This window comes from Ammospiza caudacuta, chromosome 2 (genome assembly GCF_027887145.1).
Source record: "Ammospiza caudacuta isolate bAmmCau1 chromosome 2, bAmmCau1.pri, whole genome shotgun sequence".
NCBI lineage: Eukaryota > Metazoa > Chordata > Aves > Passeriformes > Passerellidae > Ammospiza > Ammospiza caudacuta.
Window position 1 is genome coordinate 87,867,191 of NC_080594.1, and position 24,351 is coordinate 87,891,541.

General features: G+C 42.5%; 1 protein-coding gene across 3 annotated transcripts in view; it reads left to right on the plus strand.

Moving 5' to 3' along the window:
* The first annotated feature begins 3,093 nt into the window (after nt 1-3,093).
* The window catches only part of CYFIP1 (cytoplasmic FMR1 interacting protein 1), a 75,471-nt gene continuing 54,213 nt past the window's right edge, over nt 3,094-24,351 (plus strand). For 2 of the 3 annotated variants that reach the window (XM_058800367.1, XM_058800366.1), the window contains exons 1-5: nt 3,107-3,299; nt 20,533-20,656; nt 21,221-21,310; nt 22,113-22,190; nt 23,011-23,112. In XM_058800367.1, coding sequence (XP_058656350.1) covers nt 20,540-20,656; nt 21,221-21,310; nt 22,113-22,190; nt 23,011-23,112 — 387 coding nt within the window. In that variant the 5' untranslated portion in view covers nt 3,107-3,299; nt 20,533-20,539. Of the gene's footprint in view, nt 3,300-19,238; nt 19,329-20,532; nt 20,657-21,220; nt 21,311-22,112; nt 22,191-23,010; nt 23,113-24,351 lie in introns of all 3 variants that reach the window. The other variant, XM_058800368.1, reaches the window with a different exon arrangement.

The window sequence follows — 24,351 nt, forward strand, 5'->3', positions numbered from 1 at the left end:
CAAGACAATTTCCTGTGTTCTTTATGAAGATGAAAAATCTCTGAACTCATGAAGGTAAGAAAAATTAAATGAATAGCTAGATGTATTGTTAAGCTTAAACACCAAAATATCTGCAAAACCAAAAAGTAACATCACCATCTGAGGCATCCAGTGGCAGAACCATAGGACTCCTGTTGAGTCCTGTGGCTGCTGTGGAATGAAACTCTTCAGTGTAATCCTGTGGGCTCTTGGAAAAGATTCCTTCATTGCCTTAGGATAAATGGTTAAAAGGAAAGTAAAAATGAAGTGGAATTAGCTGGAATTCAGGAAGTAGACCTGTGGCTGTCCTGTAGCATAGTGCCTTGATCAAAGGCAAATCCAGTCTTCGGGCAATTGCGTTAAGCTCGTTACTACCTTATTATCTGATACTTGTGTGGTTTAGGTACAGTGTGCATAAATTGCCAAGCAATGATACATTACTGTTGCAGATCTTCCTAAAGATTTTTGACACGCATGGGTTAAAATCAATTCCAGCCAAGAAAGGATCTCAAACTGCCCTAAGTCTGGCCTGATAAAAACCACACCTAACTTCAGAGGCTAGGATATCAGTTAGTGGCTTGATTGGGAATATGTAGATACATGTCTCTCTAGCTACATCTAGAAGGCCTGTGTTCAGTGTGGTAGGGATAATTGAGAAGGACAAAGACAGTAGAGGGAGAAGCAGCTCATGGAGACCCGCTGAACATCTTTAATCAAGTACCGTCATTGCACTCCTTAAGTTCCACCAAAGTGGGAAGAGCAGGGAGTTGTGGAGGCATTACAGAATTAAATCAAGCAACTGGAATGGTATTTTGTGTGCTCACTTAAAATGGTTTTGATAGGCATATCACATGTTACATGAGACCATAGACATTCAGAAGGCAAAAAGTGATTGTTGTGTAATTCCTACATCAAATAATAGAAAAAACCAACACAGATCTTGAGTAGCTGTGTACCATCATCTACTTTTTTTGTATGATCTTATGTATAGGAATGCTAATAAAAAGCAGATTGCCCAGTCAGTGGGGAAGCAGCTCTTTTCCCCACTCAGTTATTTAGATGGAGATTGCAAGATCTGGGGCATCAGCCAATCCTTGTGACAAGCTGTTGTTTCCTGGACAGGATGGTGCAGGTTGGCAGTCTTGCTTTCATACAGAGCAGCTGCTCCTGGCACCAGCTGGCTGTCAGCAAGTAGGGGAGCCACAGTGGTGGTCTTGCTTGGGACAGACTGGCAGGCTATGAAGTATTACCCATGTGGGGGCAAGCTGCTGTTGATCAGATCTCGTGGGGAGCATTTGACTTTGCCGTCCTTGCTGCTCTGTTGTGCCTGGTAACAGATGTCTCATGGCTGATGTAGGCTGAGGGGTTGCATTAACAAGGTTGTTCTGAATTTGCACTTGCTCAGGACAAGAAAACAAAACTAATCCTGCTTTACAAAGGTGAGTAATTTACTTAATCAAGCTCCTTGTCGCAAGCGGAATTTGCAGAAAAGGGCATAGCATGGATGGCGCTGGAGACAATCAGGTGTCACTTTGGAAATGGAAGCATCCAGCTCTGGTTGTATTTTACACTTTTGCTTAAGCTGGGTTAAGAAGTTAGGCTGATAAAGAACTGTGATGGTTGAAAGGAATTGAAATTAATTTATTTGATATATGCACTCAAAATGTTCATGAATATATACAGACAGAGAAGAATAGTAGCCATGTCCTAGATAATGAATTGTTTCATAGAAAAGACTATGTTGCAGTACTTGGAGAGAAACATGGCTGTGAAGATGTCTCTGTGATATGATGAAATGCTAATGATAACATTTTGCAACGATGCATAACTTCTTCACAAGCTGTGGAAATTCTTGATGACATGGAAAGGGTGGAATAATTGGATTAGATCATATTTGAAATAATTAAAACTGGGGGTCTAGCACCTTATCCCCACTCTTCACAGGTTTTCTTGTAGATGCTATTACAAAAAGGTTATTTAAAGAAACTTGAGGCAGTGCAGACTTTTTGGGAAAAACCCAACAACCGATAATTGAAGTAAAGGACTAATTATTCTGTTCTCAGCGCAAAAATCATTAATAGCACAGTGTCCCCTGAACAGTTGTTGAAAACAGAGACTTAGAAGTGCTTGCTATGGCAACAGTGTGCAGTTTGATTATGATTATAGAGAGGGTTTTCAAGGGTAAATAAAGTGTTGGATGCAGCTTAAAGCAGACAAATACAAGCAAATATGAGGCTTTGATGAAAAATTGTTTGCAAGTTCCCATGCTCTCAGGTGGCTGTTCCCTATGTGCAGTAGTTTGTGGATTCCCTCTGCCATAAAACAGTGCCTGGAAAGAGCAATCTTGACAAACTTCCGTGAAAAAGAATGGGCAGTTTGAGTTTGTGCTGCAGTGTCAAGTTCATTAGATGGAATCTTGAACAAATAAGTAAAGCTGAACTTCAATGGGAGAACACTGCATGGAAAAAGTAAGAAAACTTTAAAATGAGAAAGTACGTATGTTTGGTGTCATTTACAGAAAAGTTCAAGTGGGAGGCTGCCAAACCTGCCTGGTTTTTATGGTTTTGATTTTAATGAAGTGTGGTTATTTCAATACAAACACCACAGACATGAGCACCCTCTGCAGGATGTTTAAAGCGGTTTCCCACTCGATCCCTTTTGATTGTTAAAGGTTAGGTTTTTCATCCTTACGGCTGGTGTTTTTCCCTCGCCGTGCTGGGGAAGTTTTGCAGTGGGAAGCCCCGGCCCTGAGCTGTTACTGCCCCCCGGTGCCCTGTGGCGCTGGTTTCCCTGCGGTGGCGCTGGGGCGGGCGCTGGATGGCACTGTGCGGGGTTCGTACGAGTGGGCACGGTTGTTCTGGGCGCAGATCTGTGTTCCGAGAGGCAGGTTGCCTGTACATGCACAGAAAAAGTGCCTTTCGTTAACAGCAAAGGGCCGGTCCCGGACGCCGCTCCGCCGCCTGCGACAGCTCCGGGATTACTCCCGGCTCCCCGAGAGGAGGAGGAGCCGGGCCGGAGGCTGCCGGGGGCGGGAAGGGGCGGCAGGTTTGGGATGAGGAGGAGGAGCTGGAGCGGCAGGAAGGGTGTTTCCCTGCGCAACTCCCGGCTGAAGTGACTCACGCAGGAAACTCCCTGCCAGGCGCGGCCCAGGAGCAGAACCGCCGGCCCGACGCGACCCTCGGCGGCCGGGCCGAGCGGAGCCCCCGGACGGACGGACAGACAGACGGACGGGCTCCTGCCGCCGCCGGGCAGCGCCGCTCCCGGGAGCCGGCGGAGAGCGGGTGAGTGCCCTTCCCGGGGCCCTCCCCGGATCCGGGCGCTTCGTCTGCGGGTCCGCGCCCCTCTCGCCGGTAACCGTGAGCTCCGTACTCCTACTGGGGTTGGCTCATCCCCCCTCGGTGTCCGGGGCTCCCGGGGCTGGGCGGTGCCGCGGGGGTCCCGCTGCTCGGGCGGTGCCCGGGGCCGAGCGGGAAGGGCCGTGCGGGGCCTCGGGCGGGCCGGGTCCCTCAGCGGCGGGCACCGAAACGCCGTTCTTGGGTTGTGTTTCTGGGGTAAGGGCTAGCTTGTTCTGTCCCGTGCCTGGCCCCTGTGTCTGCAGCGCTCGAGTGGTCAGAGTTCTGCCTACTAGGCTGTCTTGGAGTGGGCTAGATGAGGAAAATATAAAAGTAAAAAGCTCTATGCAGGTTCGTCTCCCTCCTCAGAGGAAGGAGGTGATCTGGAGTGTCTGTCTAAGGACGTGGAATAACTTCCTCATGAGGAACTTGAGAATTATCCGATAAAAATAACTATGCTGTAATGGCAGCAGCCCGGTAAGCTTGAAAATCCCCAGATGGAGGGTCTGCCACCCCTTCCCTCCTCTCTAATGAGCAGAGGTGAAGACAGACTTGCACTTCATCTTTCTGAGTATTCCTGTAGTTCATCAACATCTCTGCTAATATTTTGCCTATCGGTAGGCTCTCATTGCCTTGATTTTTATTCCTGTGCTGTTTGATGGCAGGTTGAAGTAGCATTTAGACATGTAAATGGTTGTTTGTGCCAGCGAGGCTGTTGGGAGGAAGTTGCCTTTGTGGGATGCAGCCAGTCTGCCTGAAGTGCTGGCTGGAGAGCGTGTATTGGAAGAGGAGGAAAGCTAGCTGGAGGAATTTCTTTTAATTAGAAGGTCATAGCAGGCTTTTCTGTAAACTGTGGGAAATGGAAAGCTTAGGCTAATGAGGACTCCAGTCCTTATTGCATTCCAGTTACTTATTTGGCATAACTTTATTATAATAAGCTTACTGAACATGTACATGTGCAGTGTTGTGTGGTAGTGTTTTCTTCAAAATTGAATTTGTAATAATACTGTAGTGCAATTCAGCAATGTCTGAATTATGTTTTTATTAATTGTACTTAAACTGTTTTATGCTCAGAGAATGTCTGAGCTATGTGATAGAAAAAGCATTCTACTCCTTACTTAAGTTCTGATTCTTGACTTCATTTAAGTCCCACTTTTACCTCTAAAAAACTTTTTTTTTTAAACTTTTGTAAACGTGAAGTTCCTCCTGTTCTAGTATAAAAGACTCTTTAAGCTTTCCCAGGCAACTGGTCTGTGAAGTCTGGCTGGTGTAGGCAGCCAGTTGTCTCTGTAGCTGCCAGGAGGGAGGAGGAGGAATTTGGAAGAAGTCTGTACAGCATTGGGAAGGCTTAACCCCAGTATCATCAAAGCTTGCTTGGCTTGCCCTCTAAAAAGTGTACATCAGTCTTTCGTTGTAGCAGCTTAGATTTTTTTTTTTTAATAGGGACTATGTACTTGATGGAATATCTCTATTATACTTTGGTTTTCAGGTTGTCAGCTTGTTTATATATTCTGAGAATAAACCTCTCTGAGTCTTGGGAAAATACCCAAATAGTCTCACCCCTGCAACATCCCTGTTTGAAAGAGTTTGTTTTGTTTACAGGTCTTGGGTTTGTCAGTTTCTTTTGAGGGTCCTGATGCTGAGAGTGGAGTGGAGTTTGAATGGAGTAATAGATATCACAGCATTCAAACTTAAATGGAGCCAAATTGTCTAAGTTGTTTAAGTTTTTTTTTTTTAAATATATGTTATAAGAAAGGGAATGTTTCACAAACAATTCAGACTTTTCAGTTTTTAACTTCTGAATATGTGACTTATAAAAAAAGCTCATAGTGCTTTAGTGATGCACCTGTAATATTCAAAGTATTCATTAACAAAATTCTTGTTTCTTCAGTTTGCTTTAGATGGAAATTGTCCTCTGGGCGTAAACCAAGAGATTCTCTTGGTCCAATATGCTGATTTTGTAGCATAATTAAGTAATTACTAGGAATCTGTTCTAGCTCTGTGTTCCATGTTAGATATTTGTCTGATACATTCCTTAAGTTTTGGTTAGTGCTTTGTTTATTCATTCTGGCAGAGATTTGTCTTGGAAGGTGGCTTGTTCCTGAGGGTAGGTTTTAAAACCTTGCCATAACCCTCTTGTCAGAATCATCCGATTTTTATTTTAAAGTTTGTTTCTTGAAGGTTTCCAAGATATTGAGGTTGAGGTGGAAAATTCAGAGTGGTTGGAACAAAAAATCCCCACAAAGCTCTTTATTTGTGGGAACAGTTGTATTCATCCTCTGGCCTGAAAGCTGCTAGAACTGCTTGCATTGCTATACAAGAGAAAATTAATTTTAATGTAATTTCCATGCCTTTATGTGCATATCAAATGGGTTTTATTTTACAGTTTTTGTCCTATGTTCTCTGGGCAAGTTCTTCGAGTGGTTCCTTGGTTTACTTGTTGCTGTACCAACAAGTAAATTAAACCTGAATGCTGGGCAGCAAGTTTTACCCTGCTGAGCTGGAAGTCAGCTCTGTGATTGACTTCCCTGCTTGGAACAGTGGCTGTGTGACCTTCTGCATTTCCACTGTTTATACATTTTAAATAACTGCAGCTACTATGGCAAGCCCCAAGTTAATAAGCAATTGTGCTTGACCCAGGGTAGGTGCTCGTTGACCTGGGGATGCTGCAGGAGCTTGGCAGAGCCCAGGCGTGAGTGGCCACTGAAGTGGTTCAAGGTGGGTCCATCCCTGTGCGTGGGACTGCGATTCCTTTCATGTTCCCAGGGATGGAGGTAAAGAGGGAGGAGTAAATGTAACAGACTTGTAAATTTCTGATCTGTAGAAAATATACCTTGTTTCAAGTGGCCTCTGGCAGGCTTTACTCTTGAAGGTCATCTGGCTACTTTTTGGCTACATTGTTATTTGTATATATAACAAATGAAAGCCGCCTATCCTTGTCCTGGTTTTTATGCAGAGCTGAGACAGTAAAATGAAAGAAGGACATTTCAACATGGTGAAATATGACTATACCTACAAAAACAAACAGCTTGGTAATGGTGCTTTACATTTTAATCTACATACGTCAGTTCAGGGCTGTTCTTTACTGCTGGTCTGCCCTTAGAAGCTGACATTAGCGGGGCTCGGGGGCACACTTTGCTGGGTAATGCTGATAACAGAGTGCCTATTGATTTGCTTTGTTAAAACCTAATTCCATTAATCCACATCACTGCCTTTCTGGTGGTAAAAATAATGTATGATGCATTGATGGGACTTGCTACAAGAAGACAGAGGTTGCAAAGCAGCAGTTAATCTTTCTATCTCTTGGCACCAAAAATGTTGTAAGATATTTTGGGTAGCTCCTTATCTCTTGTAAACACACTGGCGAAAATCCTGAAGCATGTTTTCTTCATAAGACTTGAAAGATTTTTCTCTGTGTTAGTATGTACTGTTTACTGTATGCCTCTGTTATGTCTGTAAATATATGTGCACTCACAAATATTTGTGAAGAAAATCCTGTATTCACACATTTCAGTGTTTTGGGGGAAAGGTGGCTATCTTGGACTTAAACTGGAAAAAGTGGAGTTGTGGTAAAGGTTGGTATGGCACAAATAATCATCAGGCATTTGCCATCTCAGGAGAAACCCCCTTTCCCTCAGGCTGAGCATCAGCAGATATCAAGTGAATTTATATCTGTGTAGCCTTTCTGCAGAAAGACCATTGTGGGAGAGGTGGTTTAAGGCTGTGGACAGCCAAGTTGAGCACAGATCTGGCTTGGGGTGTTGGAGAGGGAGCCCATCTCTCCAAGCCTTCCCAGCTGGGAGATGGTGGTGGTCCCTGCTCCTGAGGAGCAGCACTTGTATCCTGCTGCTCTGTCCCTTCCCCACATTTTCTGTAGCTGTTTCATTCTGCCAGACCTCTGCTCCTGCTGGAAGGGCCCCCAGCAGGGCATCAGTGTGATGGTGAGCTCAGGAGGGCTCTCAGGGTGGGAATCCCTTCATTGCTACACTAGCTGCCTGCCAGGCACCCGCTGATGGGACTTAGCCAGCTTGGTGTGCTGTGGATTTGCAGCCCTCTTAGCCAAGCTGTGAGGTCCTGATGTGCTCTTCTCAGTGCCTACAGAGCAGTGAAAGTGAACGTGGTAGTTCTTTGGCTGGGTGGCTGTTCTGTGGTTCTGTATGGGTGTGTTGCCAGGACAGGTGCTCTGGCCGAGGCAGAGCTTAAAGTGAGTGTCTTCCACCAGAGTGGATGTTCTACCTGTTAACTTGACTAAAGCTTTTCTTGTTCAGGTAGTCAGGTAGCACATACGGAATTGGCACTTCTGCTCTTGCTTTCATCAGAGGTAAATGCCAGGGCAGAGGTAAGTGCAGGCTGTGGTGCCCTCCTTTTCCCAGTTTGTGAGTGCTCCCAGCTTACACAGTGGTTATTTGTGGGGTGAACTTGGAGGATTTCTCTTTGCTTGAGCCATACTCTGTGATATTTTCTCAGTTGAACAGTCTGTCTTTCAGCAAGCCTTTCTCATGGCTGGTTTTTGCAGGTCTCTTTTCCGTCACTGTTGGTCAGGGGGTAATAGAGTGACAAACAAACTTTTTAAAGCCAGTAATTGCTCATTTGGTGGGAAAAAATGCCATCCCCCCTCCTCTCCCTCCACTGAAAGGCATCTTAAGAATTCAGTCAGTGCGTAGACTTATGCTTACTAGATGACACTCTCTGCAAATGATTAGCAGGGTTGAGTCTCAGTAATGTTCTTATGAATTACTTTATTCTAAAGTAAAAGAAAAATAATTAAATAGTGCTTTTGGTTTTAGAAACAAATAGATTTAAAAACCAATACTGTGGTTTTATGCTAGGACATGAGTCTCAAGAGTTGACATGCTAAGAAGTGATTCCAGCTGTGCAAATGACACAAGGTGCTTTTGGAGATCCTTGCTTTATACTCTACACCTGTAAAAGAGATTTTTTCCAGAGTTTAGATAAAAATATATTAGTACTGTACTTCAGTTTAAAATACTTTAATTCTGACAGGGACATGGACACTTTGTTGGCAGAAATAAAAATGCTGTTGACCTGAAGCTATTTATAGCCTTCTTTCAGTATACCTCTAATTATTTTAAGTGCTTTCAGTGATGTAAAATCAATAAGGAGAGTACACCGAATGATAGATTCTGAGTGTGAAGTTCAGGCAAACTGTCACGATGCACGGCTCAAGATAGATGTGATAGCTTGTTAGGTGATATCTGAAGTAATGCTTTGAATGAATTTTCACTGAAATTGTGTATTTTCTTGTATAAAATACAGGTGATGAGCTCTTTCTGAGGAAAAAGAGAGCTTAAGAAACTAAAATTTATTTATTTTTGTTTTCTACTTGGTCATGTACTATTTTCTTAGTTTTTTTAAGATAACTATTAAGCCATAATTTACTTCTTGTCTGATTCACTCTCTCCTCACAGAAATGCACATAATGTACATTTTTATTGTACTGATTTAGACAATAAATGAAAAGCTACTTTTAAGCATGGATAGTACAAATTTGCCTAAACTATCTTCCAACTTACTATTCAGATGAAGCTGTGTAATTTTTTTTAACTGAAAGTGGAGAGTGTTGTATTGGTGACTTAGAAAGTACCCACTGGTATAGAGAAGGAGTGGGAATGACAGCAGACAGCCTCTCTTTTAGAGTAACTTTTCTTGAAGCCTTTGTTGAATTTTTAAACTCAAAATAAGGCAATGCTGAAGCCAGAGCTTCGCCTGCAGGCTTGCATTGCAGAAACCCACGGGATGTAATGAATGCCTGTCGTGTCCCTGGGGGCATAAGCTGTGAGATGGAGCTGGTGCAAAATGCAGAGGCCCCGTGCAAGGGGCACCTGGGGCTGCCCCAGCAGTGGTGGGAGGGTGTCCTTCCCACAGGCAGGGGTGGTGCCCAGCAGACTCCCCGGAGGAGCTGCCAGGCTGAGCCTGGAGCAGCCCTCTGTGTAACTGGGCTGAGGAAGAGAGTGCTGTCCTCCCCTCCCCCGAGAAAACAATGCTGCTTTTTCTTTATTTCTCTCCATTCTTGTGAAATAAAAGTGCAGAACTCCCATGCTTTATCAGGAACTGTAGTGATGGGACAAGGAGTAATGGGTTCAAACTGAAAGAGATGAAATTTAGCTAAAAGATACGGAAGAAATTCCTGACTGTGAGGATGGTGAGGCACTGGAAGAGGTTTCCCCGAGAGGCTGTGGGTGCCCCATCCCTGGAAGTGTTGAAGGCCAGGTTGGATGGGGCCTTGAGCAACCTGGTGTAGTGGAAGGTGTTCCTGCTGATGGCAGGGGGGATGAACTGTGTGGTCTCAGTGCCATTCTATGAGTGCAAATAAACAGTTTGTCTAAGGTTCAGGGCTTATGTTGTTGCTTAGATGGAAACCTGAAGCCTCCAGACTCTTATCTTTCTCTCCATCTTTGAGGCTCATCTCTGTTACCTGTAACATGACCTCCTCCATCCACTGTGGTGCTCAGCTCCCCCATCCCCAGCTCCTTTCAGCCCACCTACACAGGTGTGCCCCCTTTGAGTACCAGCAGTAAATACACCACACACCAAGGGCAGCCAAGGAAACCATGCTGGGCAGGTGTGAGCAGTCTGTGATGGAAGACTTCATCCTGAGCCATGCCAGGCTCATCCCATGTGAACTTGCTTTCCTTTCTCCTTTCTGGGGTGGTTATTGCTTTTGCTGCTCCCCTTCCCATTGTTTGCAGAGTGTTCACGGTGGGAGTGTTACCTTTGCTAGGAAGTGAGAGAGCTTTTCACAGCTGTAGTTGTAGTTTTCACATGCTGTAGGTGCTGTGCTTCTGTGCTAAACTTCAGTCTGCTCCAAAGCACTGCTGTGCAGCTTTGCTTCCTACCAGCCGTGCAGCAGCAGGATCAGGAGCAAGTACAGCAGAAATGCTTGCTGAGAACAGCTGCAGGAGAGAGCAGCATCAGCAGAATGCAAAAATGGCAGCAAACTGAGAAGATTAAAAAGGGCTGTGGAGGAGTGAACTGGGTGAGAGGAAAAGAATGCAAAAAAGAGAAGGTGGGGGGGGGTGGTCAGGAAGGTGAAATGGTGCAGTTCAAAGGTGTAATACCAGAGAATGTTAATAGGGTAAGGCAAGTAAGTGTGGCAAGACAGATCTCAGCACACCTAACCTAAAATGAAACAATGCTTAAATCTCTAGCTCCTTTGCAGTCTGAAGAGAGACCAAATATTGCAGAAGGGGGTTCATTCTGTACATTAGTCAGTTCACTCAGAACTAACTCAGTTCTGTGAGAATTAATTAGTAAACCAGCACAAACCCTCTCAGCCTTCTAGCCCCATCAACAGCAGATTTTTTTTTCATTTGTGACTTATCTTGGGCTTCAGACTTTGGTTCACAGATAAAGCAAACCAAACAAAACACCTCTGTGAATTCTTGTAGCACAAGTTCCATTGCAGAGGGGGGTTGCATGCTGCAGGACAGACACTTCAGAGACAGGCCCTCCCTCCTTGTTCATCTAAGTGGGATATTTTTGGAGGAAATTTTAGAGGCTTTGGCTTCTCCCATCCCATGCCATCACAATGGATTCTCAAATAAAATAAATGTAGTGAACAAATTAATTTTTAATTTTTGAAATGTCTGTATCCTCCACTTGAGCTTCCTACACAGGGATAGCATTTCACCCTGTATTTTAACATCAGGAAGTTGTATCTCTCTTCTAAAGCTTCAAGATGTGGAATGATGCTGCAGATGCATGGTACTGGCCAGGCTGCCCTTGGAAATACCTGGTTGTTACTTGCTGCTTCATCATCATCCACTGCAGATGCTGCTGCTGTAGAATTAGTATGTGCTCATCCATGTGCTCCTGCTGGCTGCTAGCACGGCAGGAAAAGATAAATTCACTCTTGTGGTGCCTTGCTGGCAAAAATAGAGTGACTCCAGCCAGGTGCTAGGGTACAGGAGTGCTGAGGTTGCACTGTGTTCTCTAGTTGTGGGAGGGTTTTCTTACTGATGCTGTAAAAAGGAGTCATTAGTGGACATACATGAGGCTTCAGGAAAGGCAGGTCTGGACTGCCATCACTCACCAGTCTTGGTCTAGGCTTCATTCAAAGAGCCTGAGACTCCCCCATTCCTAATCTGCTGTGATGATAGTAGAGTGCCAGACCTTCCTTTTGTTGGAAAGTGCTTGAATTCCTCCAGGATATTGAAAGGGAAGTTACTTGACAAGCATAACTAATTGTTCTCTGAGTCCTGGTGGTCAGTGTGTCAGCTCCCTGACAGCATCCTTGGCAGGGCTGTCCTGACCTTGCTTATCCTGTGGGAGTGGCTGTACTGACTCACTGAAGTGTGCCCTTTATGTTGCATTGATGGTGCTGCTGTTGCCTACCGATACTGCCCAGAACTGAGTTTTCCAGGTGATAAGAGTGGTGTATCACCGAGCACTTGAACCTTGCTTGCACAATCACAGCACAGGCATTGCTTGGATAAGGAGATGGCAGGCATGGGGATTGCTTGCTGTTCCCTGCAGGAGACAGAAGCTGGACAGGTGACAGTGTAGATTGCATGAAAAATTCACTTGTGACTGAACTCAAAGAGCTTTTAATTTAGGAAGCTGAGATTTGCTAAAAAAAAAAAAAATTAAAGAAAAAATAATTTCCTCCCATGCTATTAGCCTCATGTTCTTCCCCCAGTCTGTGCCTGCTTTTGGAAGCCTGCAGTCATTGTGAGCCACATTCCCTGTAGGAGTCTGATACTGAAGTAATCATTTCTATTATATGGCCATTCTTCTGGGACTTGCTGTGCTGTTTGGATGGGGTAATACAGTGCTGGAATTTTTTTCTCTTTTTCATGTATTAAGCCTGTTTTTAAATTCCATTTGCAGATGTATTTTTGAAAGCTTAACAGTGTGTCAAATCTGTCGCACAAAGGACTGTCAGCTGCTGTTTGCTTTCTTCTGTCTTTTACTTTAATCAGGCAGGCCAGTAAATGATGTGAAAAGCATTTTTCTTTGCTCCTTCAGCTTATGCAAATGTGTTGCTTAGGAACGGAAAGGAGCTCCGGTCCCAAAAGGAACATCTTAGGCTGATCTGCATGGCAAAAAGGCAGATTGTCCTGTCTAGGGCACAGGAAAAGAGCATTCTAACAGAAAACCCATCGTGGTGCTGTTCTCTGAAGTGCTTTAGCTATCAGGGTGTAAAATATTTTCTTCTCAGTCTGAATTGATAGGTCAGCACTTGAATGGCTGAGGTGTTCAAAATTTAATTAAAATAGAACTAAAAGGGAGTTTTTGAGAGAGATCTTGGAGGTTTGAAATAAAAATGAATATTTTTGTAATTACTGTGCTGTTCTTGGAAAAGAAAGTCCATTCCTTTTGTTCCCTTTCTATTACAAGGGCCCTTTGTGATTGGAATCTCATGGTTTAAATTGGGTAGGAACATTACACTGAATATTTAATCAGATTTTCCTAATAGTAAAATTATTTAATTGATTTTCTGCAGTCCAATAATATAGAAAAAGGACACAATAGGACAAAAAACCTGAAAATGTTGTGTTGCTGTAGGGATAAAACTTAACTTCTGCTGTTGTGCTGACCAATTCTTTTCTTGTGGGAATGTTGTCAGCAGTTGCCATGGAGTTTACTGTGGTTGATCCTGAAGACCCCATTTCAGCAGGCCAGTCACTCATCTTTTTAAATATACTTTCATTTGAATTTCTTTCCCTCAGTGTGTGGACTGTGGAATATATTTGCCTTTTTTTTTTTTTTTGTAAATAATGTGTAAATAATATTTTTTGTAAATAAATAATTGTTTTCTTCCTCTTCAACTGCAGTACATAAAATTTTCCTGATTTTCATCTGTCCTTTTAAGTAGGGTAAGCTTTGATTTATTTATGCAAAAGGCATTTAGTTACTAATATTTATATTAATATATAATAATTTAGGCAAAAGCCACTTGTGTGGATACATATTTCAAATAATGGATTGCACATGAATTGAAATATGTATCTTCAGTAGCATCTTCAGTACCATAATGCTGTATTTTAATTTAAGATTCAATGATTCTGCTTTTGCCGACTTGGGAAAGAAGAGACACAGTGTCAAAGGGAGTTGCTGTTTAAAGTGTAGACATACTTCCTCTTTGTCTTATTTTGAGCCTGGGAACATGTACAAGCACTTGGAGATCAAATGCATCTGTTCAGAACCAACATGTGTCCAGTGGACTGCAAAAAGGCATGGGGCGTCCCCTCCCCACATCATTTTTCAGTCAAATGAAACATATTTTCTGACTTTGCAGATGAAAATAGTTCAAAAATTTCTGCAGTCCAGCAATTTTTTGTCATTGAAACTGCACCTTAATTAACTCACTCTTTGGCATGATGCCTCTCCATATTTTTAATATGAAATAATTTTTTTATCACTTTAAATTCCAGTCTTGGAGAGCTTTTTGGCTTACGTAGAGAATGGTGTAACCCAAACCAATTCCCTGGGTGTCCCAGAGCACCTCTGCTTCCTTGGGCTGCATTCTCCAGCTGATCTTTGCATGTGTTTTGTTGCTGCTGGACGTGGCTGCGTGCAGCTGGAGGTGGGGCGTGCTCAGCACGTTTGCTTGTGCACTCACAGAGCTCTGAATGTTGTGTGGGAGCTTCTCCTGCCACGGGGAAGGAGAGGGGCTGTGCTGGAGTGGGTCAGGCAGTGCTGCTCCCAGCCCAGAGCGTGATCCCTGGCTGCCAGCTGCAGCCCAGAGCTGCTGATCCAGCCCTTCCTGACCAGGGGCCCCCAACTCCTCCCCAGCCTGGGAACTCGCCCTGCACTTTGGTGCCTATGGGATGTGTTTGTCCTGGACTGTTTCAGGCTGTTTGAAGTATAAATATCTGCATTTTGAGTGGATGCATTCCAAGTTTAAGCTCAGTTTTCTGTGAGCTTTTGGTTAAATAAAGTTAAAAGATGTGGAGAACAACTCTTTTTTTTCTTTTCCTTTTTTTTTTTTCTCACCCAGAGGTATATTTAAGATAGTGGTATAGTGTGTACCATGGTACCAAGATGGTGAGATAAGATCAATGCTGATATCCCTCTGACTCTTCTCACCCTGAGATTCAGCAGTGACTCAAATCTTTGCCTGTTCAGCTTTTCCCAGGTGCTGTCAGAGGTGCTGGGATGGATGTGCCTTTTGGAACCAGGAGGGAGAGGGTCTGTAGCAGTAGTTGGGCTGTTCCAAAAAGTACAGGGCTTCAGGAGAGGTTTGCTCTGCTGTCACTGCAGAAAAAAGTGCCTGTCAGCTGTGGGATTTAGATTTTAATTATTTTTGTTTATTTCAGGGGAGTTTAACGTTGTAACTCCAACTTCCATAAAGTAAAGCAAGAATTGCAATAGACACAGTTGTGTCCACTGTCTGATCTTTGCAGTATGCAGCAATGTACCAGGAGATGTACTGTAAGGAGCTGACAGCAAAAAACACCTGGAAATCCATTTCCAGATTGTTACCTGCTGCAATCCACTGTGCTTCAAGAGGGAAGCCTGCTATCTTACTGCTCTGATGGTTGTGTGAGGATAAATCCTTAGAGATTCCAAAGTGAGGGTGCTTAGATCTCCTCAGGGTGCCAAACTTTTGAGTGAGTGGTGCAAAGGCAAAAAGTGCCTGTCAGGTGTGAGATTTAGATTTTAATTATTTTTGTTTATTTCAGGGACATTGAACACTGTTACTCCAACTTCCATAAAGTAAAGCCAGAATTGTCATAAAGTAAATGTGTGTCTAAATCTTCTGAAGGTGGCTTTCACTGTACCTTGATATTTTCTACCTTTATTTTTATAGCTATTAATTACACTATAGATACTAATTATACTAATTAGTATAGTTAGCTATACTAATTATACTATTAATTGACTGAATTATACTCTTTATCAGTTTTCTGTGGGAATGTTCACTTGACAATCTTAGTGCAGATAATAATGACACTTTACAAGTAATTTAAATGGCATATGTACCTGTATTGTCCAAGGACTTTCCATTCTTTCCCTGTGTATTTTCAAGATGCTCAATATACCTTCTGGGTTTTTTGAAGTGTTTTGTGTTAGCATGATACCAACCTCATCATCTCCCTGTCTTGTGTAACACAGCCATAGCTTTGCATCCGATCACTTTTGTGGTGAAGGGCTTTATTTTTCACCAGTAAGTAGATATCATCAAACCTGGTTATTTGAGGTAGAACTTTAATGTTGGGAATCAATGTCTTTGAAACTCAGCTGGATAATTTCATAAGACCATTAGAGGACATTTCTGGGAAGTCTTGGCCATAGGATAAAGAGGAACTGTGTGGTAATTTCTACACTTATCTCAACAAGTTATCTAAGTTCATTTGCCTTACCCACATTTATATAACTACAAGTTATATTTGTTGGATTCTATGCACTCCTACTGAACATGTATAAGAACTGTCTTGTATCATCAAGCATATTTTTTCCTGTTTCAGCTATTAATAGGCTGGGTCTTGCTTAACTCTTATCACTGAGAGAAAGCTTAAAAGCTTGTTACTTAACTCTCTAGTGCTTGGGGGATTTTTTTTAACCTCTAAGTTTGAGAACAGAATAGTTCCAGCAATCCTTTCTCTCACAGTGATTCTGAAATTAATGCTTTATTGTCTGCTTTCTCAGTCCTTACCTTCTGTAGCTCTTATTATTTCTTCTGGTCAGTTTTCCTTTTTTTTTTTTTTTTTTTTGTCTCAAACATTTTTCTTCATAATTTGCTCCTGTTCATATTTTCTTACAAATAATCGGAAGCTTGAGGAGGCCCAAAAGAGCATGGCTGAGAGACGCATGCTGGCTGTTTTCTGATATGCTTAGAATTAAGAATATAGACTTTCTGCAGAGACTTAGACATTATTCTGTAGGGATGGAGAAGTGGAAATGGTATCTTCACTAGGACTGTCAATCATCTCCTCTAGATACCAAATCAGTGTTAGCAGGGCACTGCTTACATGCAGTTGCAGGGCTGAGAGCAATGGTGCAGAGTTATGACATTTTAAAAAGTTTGCCAACTCTTTTTTTGCGAATATTTTCAGTAATAATCCAGTTGTGAAGTGAAATAAAATGTAAACAATGCTAAAGAGCTTTCTTTTTTTGGCTTCATTTTTCACATGGACAGAATGTGAGAGACGGTTCAGTTCAGCACTTCTCCACAGCACAAGCTGTTCTGAGCAGGTCAGGCCCATGTGGTGCTCATTTCTTCAGAAATGAAGAAAAAGAGGATCTCCTAGTTTAAGCTAGTCTGTGGCCTTTCACTAACATACTAAAAGAACCCCAAACCCTGGGACTGATATCTCTTGACCCTTGGATATGGTGGGACTTGGTACTGTGAGGCTGAAGTTCTTTTCAGGCAGGGATTTTCTTGCTTTGAAATCCAGAAAAAGGAACTGGGAATCAGCACAGGTGTTGCTTTTTCCTGCTTAGAAAGCTGTGAGTGCTCATCAAACACCAACATTTAGCAAAACAGCTTGCTGGTGTGTGTGATTCTCTCTCCTCAAGGGACAATGTCAGACCATGAATGTTGAATGTTCACTAATTAAGTTGTGTACAACCAGGAAAACGTGTTCTTGTTCATACATTTTTACTTTAGTGCTTTAAGGATGGGTCATAAAAAGGTACCAAAGAGAAAAATATTACCTCAGAAGTAATGCTTACATGTCTTCTGCCTGAGAAAAGCTGTCCTGGGGAATTTCATGAGGGTACAGAACTGAAAACACAACTTTGTAGGAATTTAGTATGAAAAAAAATCTCAGTTTGTCCTCATGTAACTATAATGGTGAGTATGACTACAGCATTTTAGTCTGTTCTCATTTATGTAAACTCCTAACCAAACTTTTTTTTTTAAGTATGTCTTAGAAGTTTCTGATGTTCTCTGCCATAAAGGAATCTGTTAAAATATTAGCTGTTCTACCCAGTAATTTCATCTGTTAAAAACTCATGACTATTAAGGAAGCAGAGCTATCCAATTTTTTGTCTTGGGAATTTTAGTTTTTCTTAAATTAACTTTTTTGAGCTTAGGGGAAAAAACAATCTGGTTTTTCCAGTCCCTCATCATTATACATGAGAAACAGCTGTTGTCTTTTTGGAGCTTGTTTATTAACAAAGATAAAGAAGGGGAGAAAATCCCTGAGCCAGTTCCAGCTGTCGCCCTGCCGTTGCTGTTGTCAAAACTCCTCTGCTCTCTTCTGGGTGGTCAGAAATGTGAGGGGAAATGTGAATCACACTCTTGCAACGTTTGCAGATGTGTCAAAGCTGGGCAGGAAGGAGCTGCTTCCTCTTTCATGTCTTGCTAGATACTGGAGTGCAGAGGCTGGGGAGCAGGGACATTGAACTTGGCCATGGAAACGCCAGGCCTGTGGATACCTTTGGCAAAATGGCAAAGCGGAGCTGTCAGCGAGCAGCCTCAGAGCAAGAGGGCATGGACAACTGTCTGTGCCCAGTGGCTTTTGTGTTCCTGCTTTGAGAAATGCTGAGCTTTGGGAAATCATGCTGAAGGATTTCACAAAATGTTCCTTCCTGTATCTCTTTTCACAACCCAGAGGGCAGCAGGAAGCTTTTGTTTCTTGCTTTCACCCCTGGCCTGTCAGTGAGGGTTTCCCAGACCTGTGCTATTAAATAGATGGCAGTGTAAGTCAGCTGGGATTTTGGGTTCTATTTTTAAATTATTTTCTGAGTATTAAAAACAAATCTACAGATAGTCTAATGTCCTATAGTCTGAATATAGCTGGTGCTGAAGGAATCACCTGCACTCCTGTGCAGCTGTAAATATTGAGGTCAAAAGCCTCAATTCTCAATTCTGCAGGTATGCTTTCAGAATTGGGATGTACAGGACACATCTTCAGAATATGCACTTGTAGTGCTGAGGAAGTACAAGTCATGAGCTTGGATTTTGTGAATACCTGGCTCTGTTCAACAGCAGGGACACAAGTCATTGGTGGACCATGTTTTAGGAGGAGAAGGAAGATGTGTGGACTGGGGAGAGGCAGATGATACTTACCTTGCACGCAGTGACACCTCCCCTTTACACAGATAGTTGCACTAGTTTTTGGTGTAGAATGGCTGGCCATTCTTCACTATGGGTTTTAGAACAATTTTTGTAGTGCTTTCTTGGAGCCAATGCTTTGTGGCCATTTGCCTGTCTGGTGGCAATGGGCTGTGGTCAATTGATCCCACCCCCAGCACATCCTAGAGCAGCTGCACACTGGGCATTTCTACTTTGACAGAGAAGCTAAGAGGAAGAGGAGTGTCAAGTTGGAAGGAGTCTGTCAGTTAATCTGTTTTCTTTTTTTAGCTAAAACTTGATTTATAGATACTCAGACTCATCTATAAAGTGCTTATAGATGTAGACTCATCTGTAGATGTTCTGACTGCTTGGCAACTCATTTTCCTCTAGGGTAAAACTGTTCAGTCTGACCTCCCCACAGGATTTTTGCCCAGCCATGGAAGTTTTTTGGCATGTGTTGATTTATTGAAGGAAGGACATCATGTTCTTTAGTTGAGAATAAGTGTCGTTCTTGTGTTGGAGCTTGATCTGGATGTAGGCAGGTGTTGGGCAAACATCCTGGTACAAGTTTGCCACCCAGCACTCCTGTCAGTCCAGTCCTTCATCCCTTTTTTGGCAAGGATCACAAATTGCACAATATGAGCACTGGTTTATGTATTTATTTTTTTTAACAAACACTGATAGGCCCAGGCTGGGAGCAAGGTTTGGGCTGGCCATTCAAGAAGAAACAGACCTATGAATCTTTCTGTTGGTGGTTGTTTATAAAGTTGTTGGCAATTTTTCTCCATATGTGGTACATTAGCTTGGCAGCAATGGCTTGGTATACAGGGGTGGTCTCTGGAGATGGACAGGTAGTTGCTTAATTCCAACTCCTGATTGCTTTCTCTCCTTGGGTTTAGGTTTTGGTTCTGTGTTTTTTGTCAGCTGAGCCCTTCCTTGGAGGTAAAGCTGCTGTTTCTGTGGATCTTTCTGCAGGAATCTATAATTAGGTAAGAGAAAGTGAGGAGATGTTTCTGCCAGGCCAATAAAAGTGCAGTGAGTGGTGGGATCACCAGCCCATACCAGCTGTCTTGAAGTGAGTTTTTGTCAAAGCTGCATTGGGATCTGCTTGTACCCTCCTTATATGTGGGCATATAACAAGTCCATGGGATGTCACATGCCAGGCAGGGTCCTGCTCCTCTGGGATGTGGTGGTCAGTGTTCCTTTCCTCCTGGTTAGAGCAGAGGTCAGTGCTCAGCTGCTCCTTGCACCAGGTGTATGGTTTTTCTCTAGTAAATGGGGGGAAATAACATGCAAATAAATGAGACATCCTGATTAGAGATATTACCTTAAAAATCAAATTTTTCTTCACTCCACTGAGGAGAATGAGTAGATCATTATACAAAAGTGGATGACTGAGTTGTTCCACCGCACGTTTTCTTCGTAAATTTTCACAACATCAAAATGGGTAAGGTTGGAAAGGACTACAGTGTCTCACCTGGTCCAGCCTCCCTGCTGAAGCAGAGTCATCCTGCAGCACATGGCACAGGATTGCAGCCAGGCAGTTCTTGAAAAGTTCCAGTGAAGGAGACACTACAGTTTCTCTGGGCAGCCTGTTCCAGTCCTTGGTCACAGATGGCCCAGATTTCTTCCCATTGCCCTTCTTGGTTCAGAACCCCAGGCAGCAGCAGCAGTCAAAGGTTTATGGAGATTGCCGTGGCCCTGAGGGGTCTCTCATCAGCTACCAAAGCAGATCTGGCTGTCCTAGGACATGAAACACTGGAAACTGCTGGCACCTTTTGACAGCCTGGTCTCCTGAACATGATTTGGTTGTAGAAGCTGTAGTGCATGAAGTTTTGAAAGTACATTGGCTCAAAACTGAGCTTTAGAATCATCATAATTTCCTCTATTTTTGATTTATTTCTGGTGTCCAGCAGTGAGGGAGGAGAAACATTTCTTGAGTCCTAAAAGTGAGGACAGGGATGTTAGTGTGAAAAGTTTAAATAAAATTTGTATTTGAAAGTCAACTGGGTTTCTGTTTGATTGTTTCCCTTCTGTTTTGGTTGAAGGGAAACTTCCCGTTTCCCACAATATAAATACTTGCCTGCCCTTCATGTTACTCATTTATTTACCATGTATATAGTAACACATTTAAAGTTATATCTAGGTGTACACATCTACATATCTACATTTATGTATGTATTTTCTAACCAGGTGCAAAATGACTGCTCAAGTAACTCTGGAGGATGCCTTGTCCAATGTGGATCTCTTGGAAGAGTTACCATTGCCGGATCAGCAACCGTGTATTGAGCCGCCACCATCATCTCTTCTCTACCAGGTATTTTCTCATTAGAGGAAAAGATTTTTCCATTTCCCAGTGCTGTTAAGAAAGAGAATGTTTTGCCCAAAACCGAATTGTGTTTATATTGGCAATATATATAAAAATTATTTTCATAGAACCATAGAATGGTTTGGGTTGGAAGGAACTTTAAAGATCACCTAGTCCAGCCCCTCTGTCATGGGCAGGATCACCTTCCACTAGAGCAGGTTGTTCAAAGCCCCATCCAGCCTGGCCTTGAAGACTTCCAGGGATGAGTCAGCCACAATTTCTCTGAGCAACCTGTTCCAGTGCCTCACCACCCTCATAGTCAATCAGTTCTTGCCAATGCCTAATCTAAACTACTTTTAGTTGGAATCCCTTCCCATTTGTCCTGTCACTACATGCCCCTGTGCAAAGTTCCTCTCCAGCTCTTTTGCAGGACCCCTTTAGGTCCTGGATGTTGCCATAAACTCTTCCAGAACCTTCTCTTTTCTAGGCTGGAAAATGCCAGGTCCTCAGTTTTCCTTCACAGGGGACATGCTGCTACAGAAGACTTAATTCCATGTTTCCCTTTCTCTGCAGCCAAACTTCAACACTAATTTTGAAGACAGAAATGCATTTGTCACTGGTATTGCCAGATACATTGAGCAAGCCACAGTCCATTCTAGCATGGTAAGTAGATGTTCCAATACACACTTCTGTATTGGATAGAACAGGAGGAGAGGAATGTGTTTTCTTGCAGTTCATTACAAGAATTATGGTCACAGATAACAGGTTACCTACTTCCTACCTCCAGGGGGAGGTAAGATGCAAAAGCGTCTGGCTTTTCTTTTTTTCAAACACACTTCTTAAATTTTTTTTAACTGCCTTTCTTCTTGAGCAACTAACGTTGTTCAAAGGTTCCCTTCTTTCATGGCATTCTTGGAAAATTAGGAATAATATGTCTTACAATTCTAGAGCCAGTTCACAAACATTGGAATGGGCAGATAGCACCTGGTAACATGCTACTTAAAATTATGTATGTTTACATCAATCTACTACTAAAATTATATGGTTACTCATTTGTGTGTTTTGATTATTTGGATATTGTTGTACCTCTCCTTTGCCATGTAGAAAGTTGCTCTGCATGTGCTGACTCTTTCATCCTTGAACATTCCACCTGGGGTCCTTGAATTTAAAAAGAGGAATAAATCCCATCACCCTCCCCACCCCAAGATTAGCATTTCTATTTATCCTTATAGATCACAGTGTCATTAGTTTTGGGAAGAAAGAAACCAGTATAATTAACCAGTCTAATCTGGGGAGATAATAATTGATGATGTATCATTCAGTATGCAATGCGTGTGTGTTTGTACATACACATTCTGATAAGAGAAATAGGTTCATTTGGACAAGGACTTGGAATGACAGAAGACACATGGATATAATCCTTTTGTATTACAATTCCTAATTATATTGAGTGTCTTCCCTACAGAATGAAATGCTAGAAGAGGGCCAGGAATATGCAATCATGTTATACACGTGGAGAAGCTGCTCAAGAGCCATTCCCCAGGTAATGGATGAAAACTCTGCTGTGATGCAATGGTGAACTTCTGTCTTGTTTTGGGGTGGAATTACACAGAGAGATTTGTCAGTGAGATCCAAAGTGGAGTCTGCTTTGACTCCTGAATTGTTAAGCTGGGCATGCCATAGAACAGTGTCTTTTAGCACAGGTAGCATAGCATGTAAGGATTAACATTCAGGTCAAACATGTAAGTTTCTAGACACTTCTACTCCAAGGCAGCCACTTTCTAAAGGTCAGAGCTACACAGTTCTTTCTTGATCTGTAAAACTCCTGCTATGAATAGGGTACAAGCCAGCTTCAAGTGTCTGGGAGTGGCTGTACAGGAGTGGGGTGGGAAGAATATTAAGGGGTGTCAGAAAACTGAACAATTATTACCATGGGTTGACTCCTTCCTTTTTTACAGATTTGTAATGCAATTATTTTTATACTGAAATGCTAGGAAGGCTGATCCTGTGGTTTAAATATTTAGGGTGGAAGTCAGGTAATCTGTTTTAATTTATAGTTCTGGCCCTATTTTAGTGCATGATTTTGAGCAAGTGGCTTAATGTGGAAAGGTTACACCCTACACAACCTGCAGAAGTGTTTGACAACTAAATTACTTGCTGTAAGGTAGAAGGAAAATCTTAGATTGTTTTGGGTTTTTTTACACACAATTAAGCTTACAAGATTAGCATAAGATTACCAAACCTGGAAATTTTTGTCTTTAAGTTTGTCTCTTTTGGATGATATTGCATTTTCTCAGGATCTTAGTTGCTGAGGCTTTATCAAAGAAAGTTCCAAGTATAACAACCTCTTTAATTATCCACAGGTCAAGTGCAACGAGCAGCCCAACAGAGTAGAAATTTATGAGAAAACTGTGGAAGTTCTGGAGCCAGAAGTCACAAAACTGATGAATTTTATGTATTTTCAGGTAAAAGGAATGGAAACAAAATTTGTCAGTAGGCTTGTAATTTTATATTCCTGCTTTGTATACTTCATATTGTGTGCTCAGGTACTGAACCTAGTAATTGGATCTTAGAAAAAACACACCAAATTCTCTTACAGAGGGGCAGAATTTTTAAAGCCTGTCTTAAAAATTTGAGTCAATCCCCATTAAGACTTTCAAAATAAAATCAAATGTAATTGTGTATAATCCCTATGCAGCACATGGGGACAGAGACCTGTCACTTCAGGAAGAAAGGAAATAGAAAAATAATGTGTTTCACATGTATAATAAAAACATCTCAGCACAGAAACCATTTGCTGTGGAGTGAGGGATCCACAAGTCTGGGCAGCAGAGCAGCAGGTGCAGCTTTGCTGTGGCAATTCATAATTGAGGCAAGCCAACCCAGTTGTTGTGACCTGCCAGCCACCCGAGCTGGAGAATAGCAGTCTGTCTTGCCTTCTCCTCCCTCCTGGCAGCTTGCCATCTATCTCCGTGCACTGAGGATGCTTCCAGGCATTATTCACAGATGGAGCAGCTAGAGCCTGTGGGGCCCGGAGCACACAGGAAGGAGGAGGTTGTTGTACTCAGTAAGAACCCCAGTTGGGAAAGACAACAGGAAATGTTACATTTCATTCAATCTCCTTTCATTCAAGCAGATTAGAGCTTTAAAGTCAGAACAGATTCCTTTTTATGTTTGGAGTTGCTGTCTTTTTGGTATTTGTAATCTCTATCTGAAATGGCACTGGTGTGCAATTGGAAATAAGCCCTCAAATAAACATGTGCTGGGATGACTTAACAGAGCTGGCATGTACAGTGTGCTGTGGATTTTTGTTTGGTTGTTTGAAGGGAGCATTCCTATAATTTGCCTTTTAATTCATATATACTTCCTCACCAAAGAGCATGAAATCCTTTTTTCTGAGGGATTTTAAATATCATAGAATCACAGAATAGTTTGAGTTGGAAAGGATATTAAAAACCATATAATCCAACACCCCTGCAGTGAAAAAGGAGTATTTTTGACTAGATCAGGTTGCTCAGAGCCCCATCTAACCTGACCTTGAACACTTCCAGGGATGGGGCATGCACAGTTTTTCTGGGCAACCTGTTCCAGTGCCTCACCACCCTCATTGTAAAAAACTTCTTCCTTATATCCAATCTAAATTGACCCTTTTAGTTAAAAAACATTACTCCTTGCCTTGCCCTATTTTTTATTTGTACTTTTAA